Source organism: Pundamilia nyererei, unplaced genomic scaffold, assembly GCF_000239375.1.
Source record: "Pundamilia nyererei isolate P.nyererei 1_Seehausen unplaced genomic scaffold, PunNye1.0 scaffold01497, whole genome shotgun sequence".
Lineage (NCBI taxonomy): Eukaryota > Metazoa > Chordata > Actinopteri > Cichliformes > Cichlidae > Pundamilia > Pundamilia nyererei.
Window position 1 is genome coordinate 1 of NW_005188898.1, and position 7,977 is coordinate 7,977.

The 7,977-nt window shown below is 35.1% G+C and overlaps 1 protein-coding gene across 3 annotated transcripts in view; it reads left to right on the forward strand.

The window, feature by feature from the left end:
* Window positions 1-434: 434 nt before the first annotated feature.
* LOC102215442 (CD276 antigen-like) overlaps window positions 435-7,977 on the forward strand; it is a 7,899-nt gene continuing 356 nt past the window's right edge. Inside the window, exons 1-6 of one of the 3 annotated variants that reach the window (XR_001290210.1) lie at window positions 435-763; window positions 1,116-1,123; window positions 2,495-2,516; window positions 3,805-4,080; window positions 5,622-5,719; window positions 5,851-6,025. Coding sequence is in view for 2 of the 3 variants with exons in the window: in XM_013908133.1 (XP_013763587.1) it covers window positions 457-763; window positions 1,116-1,123; window positions 2,495-2,516; window positions 3,805-4,080; window positions 5,622-5,701 (693 nt within the window). In the remaining variant the exon portion in view is untranslated. Of the gene's footprint in view, window positions 764-1,115; window positions 1,124-2,494; window positions 2,517-3,804; window positions 4,081-5,621; window positions 5,720-5,850; window positions 7,197-7,977 lie in introns of those variants that run through there. The other 2 variants (XM_013908133.1, XM_013908134.1) reach the window with 2 other exon arrangements.

A 7,977-nucleotide genomic window follows, 5' to 3' on the forward strand; every position in this document is an offset into this window, starting at 1 on the left:
TGCGGTGCAGGAACATCAAACAGCACATTAACTACTATTCACCCTTTAAATAGGCCGACTGATTACAAGTAAGAAGATATCTGACAATAATTACAGGACACACCTCGGTTTAAGGTCCCTATAGTCATCTTATTTTTACTCTTTTCTAGAGGTACCATCATTTTTGTCCAGACCAGTTTAATCAGTTTGTTTTTATGAAGGGGAACTGAGCAAAAATATATGATTTTTATAGTGAAAAAGTTTTCTGATTATATTTTTGTGGCTTTTTTTTTTTTTAATTAACCTTGGGCCTTTTTTAAAAGTTCATAATTAGTAAAAATCAAGCATGAACTTTCTTCTGATTGGCTGTCCCTCACTCATAAATGACTCTCATTATATCCTCATCACTTTGTATCTGAACACATTGTTTAATTCATGTTTTGTCTTTCAGGACCACCTGACAGCAGAGTGATTGTGATGGAAGATGATGATGTCATTTTACCCTGCTCCCTCGGCACCAATCAGAACATTGAGAAAGAATTGTTTGTCTGGAAGAAGGAAGGAACAGTTCCTCTAAAGGTGGTGTTCATGTTTGATGACGGCACATATAGTAGAGGTCAAGATGAAGAGTTCAAAGGTCGAGTCTCACATTTTCCAGAACAGCTGAAGCATGGAAACGCCTCCATAAGAATGAATAAAACTACTCTGGAGGACAATGGAAACTACACCTGCAGTTTTCCAGAAATGAAGCCAACCAAAATCTTCCGCATTGAGCTTGTTGTTGGTGAGTGCTGTTATAAATCAGCTGATTATTTACAGATGAAACAGTCAGCATGCACATCTGGCAGGGTCTCACCCCTGCAGCACATCTGCAGTGAAATTCGCAATATTTGGTGAACAAAGCTGAGAAACAAAGCCGTGTGCATGCTGGTCCTGCGCCTGGCTACTTATCAAAGATCGGAGGTATCCATAGGGTTCAATAAACAAAATAAAATGTAATAAATGAAATAAACTATAAAGACTTAATAAATAAATGTTAATTTTTCCTTATATTTCAGATGCACAGTTGTTCAAACAGACTGCCAAGTTGATGATAACACAGTCACCTCTAACATGTGTGTGTGTTTTCCTTTCAGAGGGCAGATTAATCTGTTAGAGCCTCTCACAGTCATGTGCACTTCTGCATGTCTGTAACTACCATGGTAAACTTATGAATAATTTCCAAACCATAAATAACTGATACCTGGTTGTTTCATCACTGTGAACAAAAATCACTGATATTTAATGTAGTCTTCTGGGTTTACCTTTAGCTCTAACACAGATCATTTGTTTGATTATTATACAGGAAATGACTGAATCCTGGATGTTTTTGAGCTTTTACTTCATATATTAAAAGCAGTTAAACAGTCATTATAAGGACTAGAAGGCTGAAATTTACAGGATATCGTCTTTACTTTATCTACAATAAATATGCCATGTTTCATGCTGATACACAGAAGTTACTCTAAGCTATTACAGAAATTAATTAAAAATTGCAAAGCAGACCACCTTTAACCAGTTGCCTCAAACTTCGCAAAAATCTCTCCAAAGTTAACAAACTATGGGGATTCCTTCTGGTTTTCACACTTAAAATGTTCCCAAACGCTAAACATAACTACAAAATGATTTATTAAATAATTTTAAAAGCAGATGTATATATATGTTATAAAGTAATTGGGTCTTTTTCGACAGATAAAATAGTTTTCTTTGATTTGTGTTCCTCACATTGTAACAGCGAGGCTAACCACATTAACTTCCATATATGGTCAGAAAGGGGGTTTTCCTGGCTTCAAACGGAGAGTGATTTCACTGCGGTGATTTTCTATTGCATGACAGTAGCGGCCAAATAAGCCCCGCACGAGGCTGCGTACAGAAGCTCTTTTCTGATTGGTTGATTCAATAACCAGTCTCGCGAGTGCGTCCCTTTCCGTTAGAAAAAGATGCTGATTTGTTAATTTTTCTCGGGAGTGTTTACAGATTTCAGCGATACCAAACTTGATTGGTAAAATATTTTGTCGGTTCTTTCAAATGTAATTTAATATTGCAATTTTAGAAGTTTGACTCTCACCGATAAACCTTAATGAGTGAATGAATTCAGTTTTTTGGGGTTATTTTTACTCCCTGCTGAACGTAAACAAGCTACGCATTATCAGTGGAGTTATGTTGTTTAAAACGAGCTCTTGCTCGTTTTCGAAAGTATTTTTTTGTCTAAAGAAACATCGTTTTACGGTGAGACCAAATGCTAGCAATAAAGTTAGAAACTATTTACTGTCGTAAATCAGTGCGCTACGATTTTTATCCAGTAGATCATTGCGGGAGAGTAACAAATCTGATGAAAATTGAATATCAGACATTTCAAAACGTATATAAAAAGTCTGTATTTAAGCTTCCAGTCGCCATGAAAATGTGCTACATGTTTATTTATTATTTTTTATATGCAAACTTGGGTCGCATACACCCTCTGCGTTTTAAAAGGTTAAAGGTCCGAAACCTCTCAGGTGAGTCTTTTTTTAATTACGTCACTCGTCTTTGCGGTCTTTTAAAAGTGTGAATGTGAACTTATCACTAAAGGGTAAAGACAAAGACCGCACTTTAATGTATTTTAGTGAAAACAAAAGTTCATTTTCTATTTGGATTTTATGCAAACCTATGGCGATTTTTTTATGCTACATCATCTGCGTCATAAATAGTCTAATAAGGTATTTTTCTAATTGCATACAGCTGTCAGACCCAGTAAAAAAATTCTTCAGAAGATGCAAACATTCGAAAAGTATTGCAGTCGGATTCAACCTTTCAATAACTTGAAATTATATTCAAGAGAGGTTTCTTTTTATTCTTCACACGTTAGGTTTTATGGGGTATAATTACATCCACCAAGGAATGCACTGCAGTGTAATATAATATAGTAAACTTAATTTTTTTCAAGGCCCGTTATTTATAATTTAGTATCTATTATCCATTACCTACTGCTACATTATGTTTGTATAATCAAAAACAAACATCTACTATGCTTGAAACTGAATTGTACGTAAAGTGTTGTTAAAAACAAAAAGAAACAACAACAACAAAAATGCATACAAAATGCAATACTATTCCCATAAAAGTAAATACAGCCCAGAGAGTGAGCTGCCTCGATTTGAACTATACTTTATACTTGCACAGCAGGTTCAAATTTAGTTTAAAAGATCAGTTATTATTTTTCTTTATTTTGTGGAATTCTATGTTGCTTTCTTAGAAAAATGCTGCATGCATCAGTTCTGTTAAGATACTGTGATAGCACCTTAATCTTTGTCTTTTTTTGCTCTATTCTGTTTACCTATATTTGACTGTTCATGTATATTGTTCCTACAGTCTATAACAAATTTATTCGGCCACCACGCTAAACTAAGGTTCATGCCACAGGTCCTATGAATTAATAGTATTTTTATTTACCAAAATTAGTTTTTCACATAATGGTTATTCCACCAGTATGCAGAAGGTGTTTACTTGACACAATATTTATAAAGCTAAAATATTATTATTGTGGTAATGCATGAGTTTTCAAATTTATCGTTTTACCAAAAGCAGAACAAGTCATGAATGTCTTTATATGGGTCAGAAAAATAATTTGCAGTAAAGGCTTTTTATACTAAAATTCTATTCAATCAAGAGAGGTGCAGTTGAAGTACTAATGTGATTTTCTTTACTCATAATCACACTGTAATCCTCATTAACACTCAAAGTTGCTGAATGAGAATTTTTCTAATTTTTACATGTGAGACATTCATCATCATCATCTGTTCACAGGTGCCGCTCCAAAGCCATCTGTAACAAATCTTTATCAAACAAATGACTGGGCACTGCTGCAGTGTGACGTTGAAGGTGCTTCTCCTAAACCTACAGTAGAGTGGTGGGACAGCACTAACAAAACACTTACCTCTGACGAGCCACAGGTTACACCGAAAGGAGATCGCTTCTATATCACCGTCAAAACTACTGTGAAGAAGACTGGCTTTTATCGCTGTGTAGCCACACAGAAGGAAATTTGGCATCAGATTCATAAGGAAATCTATGCACATTTTGGTGAGTGTTGTTTTTATCCATCAAACAACTTATGTCTGTTACTTCTTTATAAAACAGTATGAAAATAAAATGATTAGAATCAGAATAAAGACTTAGGTCTGAAGGGAAACAAAGAACGTTAAATACTAAAACCACAAACAGATCAGTTTACAAAAGCAGAGAAATTAAGTAGAAGTACAGATACAAGTGTTAAAAAAATACTCCAGTAAAAGTTGAAGTACTCATTCAACTTCTGTACTCAAGTAAAAGTACAAAAGTATCAGCTCTAAATGTACTCAAAGTAAGAAAGTAAAAGTAGCTCCTTGGAGGACGTTACAAAGCTAAATGAACCTTGTTCTATGTCAAGAGTCTCAAACTGAGATGAGCTGTGGGCCACTGCTGGCACTGTCATCTCATTGGAGGGCCACTTTAGCATTCAAGTAGTACAATAAAACAAACAAACAAGAACACCCACAAATATTTCCCAAAATATAGTCTTTCAAATATTGTATAAGAAGACAAAAACTGCAAAACAGCAAATGTGAACACAATTAATTTTTTTAACTAACTGAAGCCATTCATTGAACTATCAAATAAACAGATTGGTCCTCTCTTTCTGGCCAGACACATGGAAGTCCTTCTGCTATAATTTTGTTCGTATTTAACAAAATGAAAATGCAGACACAAGTGTATACATTAGTTTTTGACTGATAGTGAAAATTGTTTTCTTTGTGTTTGTACTCTCTTGCTGCCTCACTTCACCCTCCAGCAGTCAGTCGTGGCCAATCAAGCAGTAAATCATAGTTGGTTTTATCCTAACTTTTAATGTTATTTGGATGGTAATTTGTAAAATAAATTGTAAAAATATTACATTAAAAAGGCTTGAAAATAGTCATTAAGTTCATAATCTCCTAAATGTGCTTATCAAGGTCATAGAACAAGAGAGTTGAATGGCTGTGTGAGACTGTAGTTCTTCTCTAGGAAGACACTGGCTTTAAATCTGTGTGAAAAATCAGACATTGGTGGTCAGACTAGAGCCAAAACATGTAATTGAATAAAAACCATTATAACATTATCAGATAGCCTGAACATAACAAATGTAATACAATTAGGCTTTATATAATGGCTATAAAAAGTATTCACTCCTCTAGGATATTTCATTATTTTATGGATTAATTAATCAAATCATGGTCAAAATAATTCGGCTTGAATTAAAAGAAATAATTAAAAATATATAGTGTAAAATAAAAGTGATTGATGTAATTCAGCAGAAGTCCAGCTAGCTGACTCTATCAGTGTCACAGTTACTGAAATGGAAGTCGCCTGAGTGCAATTGATGTGTTTGTCAGGTGATTACTGTATAAAAACACATGTGTCTGTGAGGTCCAGTCTCTGGTCGATCGGTATTTCTGCTACAATTGCAACATGAAGACAACATGACACCAAGCAACTTGGAGAACAGCTCACTGAAAAGTATAAGTCAAGAGATGGCTTGTACATGTACAATAAGTACATGTTTGCTGTAACATCTTGAGTGTGACTTCATCTTTTTTATGTTTCAGGTGACCGGTCTGGGACTGGGATGATGAGAGCTACTATTGTTTCAGTTATTTTTGGAATAATTGGAATAGTTGTTGTTTAATTTTACTCAATGCTCGAGGTAAGTTTGTATAATATCGTCTTCTTTAATATCAGCTTAACTATTCATTTATTGACCCTGTTTTAAAGAAAACAAATTTCTATTGAGATTCATTAGTTTTTTGTTTTGCTTTTTTCTCTGCAATTCCACAGCAAATGGGATCAAAAGCACCAGGAGGGTCTGACAGACGAGTGTTATAGTTCATCGAATTATCTCTCCACTTCTGAAATTCTCCTGAAGTTGTCTGAAACAAAGGATGGAAGAAAAGCTCCATGTCACACATCTCAATCCAGTTCTATTTTGGGGATTTAAGTCAGCTGCTTCAGTGTGAGTTTGCATGCGTGTGTGTGTCCATGTCTTTTATCCAGAATGTTTAACTCGTGTGTTATAAAGAACTCTTTATATCCTGGACAAATTTTATGAAGAATTCAAAATTGTTCCAGAGCTGTTTAATGCAAGTTGTCTTATTTTAATTTGACATTTTATAAAAGTAATGTGATGATGAAGCAGGATCATATAATAAGCTACAACAGTGAAACAAGATTGTCTCCCTCTCTGTGTTAGCTTAGTGGTTGTGGGATACAGCAAATTTTGATCTTGATCCAATAATAAGTCATTACAGGGTCAGTATTACTAATGCTGATACTTTTAACTTACAAATGCAGCCTATGTAGGGAGAGCATTGTGTCGTCATTGATTAACTGAATCATCATCAGTTTGCAAATTCATTTCAAACAAATTTCAAAGAGCATTAAATCACTGTTTTGAATTTTTTTGAATTTTGAAAGAAAAGGTTGAAATTCAGCCTTTCATTGAGTTACACTTGATTTGATTATGTGTGAATGAATATCTGAAGGTGAATTGTGAACATGTTAAATAAAATTGCTCAGTGACTGAAATACATTCAGCAGCTCACACTGAATCAGCCGACTTAAACTGATAAAACAAAGGTGAACTTAGCCCTGAAACTGCTCTAAATGTAGGTGAACCTCTGTATAATGTGCCTCCTTTAGTATGCATATCGCTTTGCTATTATCTTAAATGAGCCTGTATGCTTTTTTTTTTTTATAAAAGTATTTCATTAAGGAGAGATCCTTTGGGAGAACTTAATATGATTTATTGAGAAATTAATCAGTTTTATTGATAATTAGACTATGATGATCTTATGGCAGAATGGAATCCCAGTTATTCCAGTGACTCAGAGTGACTGGGTGATGTGGAGATGGGGAGTAGGTGGGGTACATAATTGAGAGTCTAGAAGGGAAAATACAGAGCACGCAGAATTAAATCATGCAAGCTCATTGGCTTAAAGATCGTGTGCAAGAAGATGATTGGACTAGAATAATGATGTCAGTATTGACAGAAAGTGGTAGTGGTCAGACTAGCAGCTGAACACACAGTGATTACAGAACTTCCTTATTGAACTTGCTGTGGATGGATGATACTGCAATTTTAATTTTATAAACTTATTTCACAAAGTGCTTAAAGATTTCTGCAAGTGTACAAAAAACATGAAAATAAACTCTTGTGACTTTTTTATGTGCTTGTGTCTTCAAACCTTTGTAAAGGAAGATAGACGTTATCAACTGACAGGGTGTGTTGGGATGAGTGTTTCTCTGTCAGCAGTCGGTAACTGTTCATTAGTGATGTTCCAACGGTGTTAAAGCGATGCTTCCTCCTCAGATGACTTCCACAGCAATGGATGACTGTGAAGACCTTAACATATGATTCTTCGCTATGAGGTGCTGCCCCTCAAAGCGCTTTACCTTAGTTAGTTACTTGCTAGAGAAAGTAATTTGTTACATTACGTTTGCATCACCTGTATTGTTGCATAATTACTATTTAACTAACACAAGTCCCTAGCCTAATGAGGACACAGCCTGACTGCTCATCAGTTGGAGTTCAGGGTCTTGCTCCTGGGCTCGGGTCAGCACTCACTAAGCTTTAACATCACTCTGGGTTCTTGGCTAGCTTCACATTAGAATGTCCTTTTGTGCTATAAAACTAAAATTGATGTCCATATCTTGACTCCTGAAAAGCTGTAGATCACACCACCACCTTCTGCACATGAACTAAATTACTCTGATTGCAGTGTGAACAACCAGGAAGGAAAAACTTGACTTTTTCCCCCCTTTGTACCCACCCAGTGTGCAGATAACTGAAGAACCTTTGTAATAGAAGTAACAAGCTACTATATTTATAACTGAAATTGGATTACTGAAAAATGTAACGTGATTAAAGTTACACATTCCTTTGGAGCATGTTACGCCCAACACTGC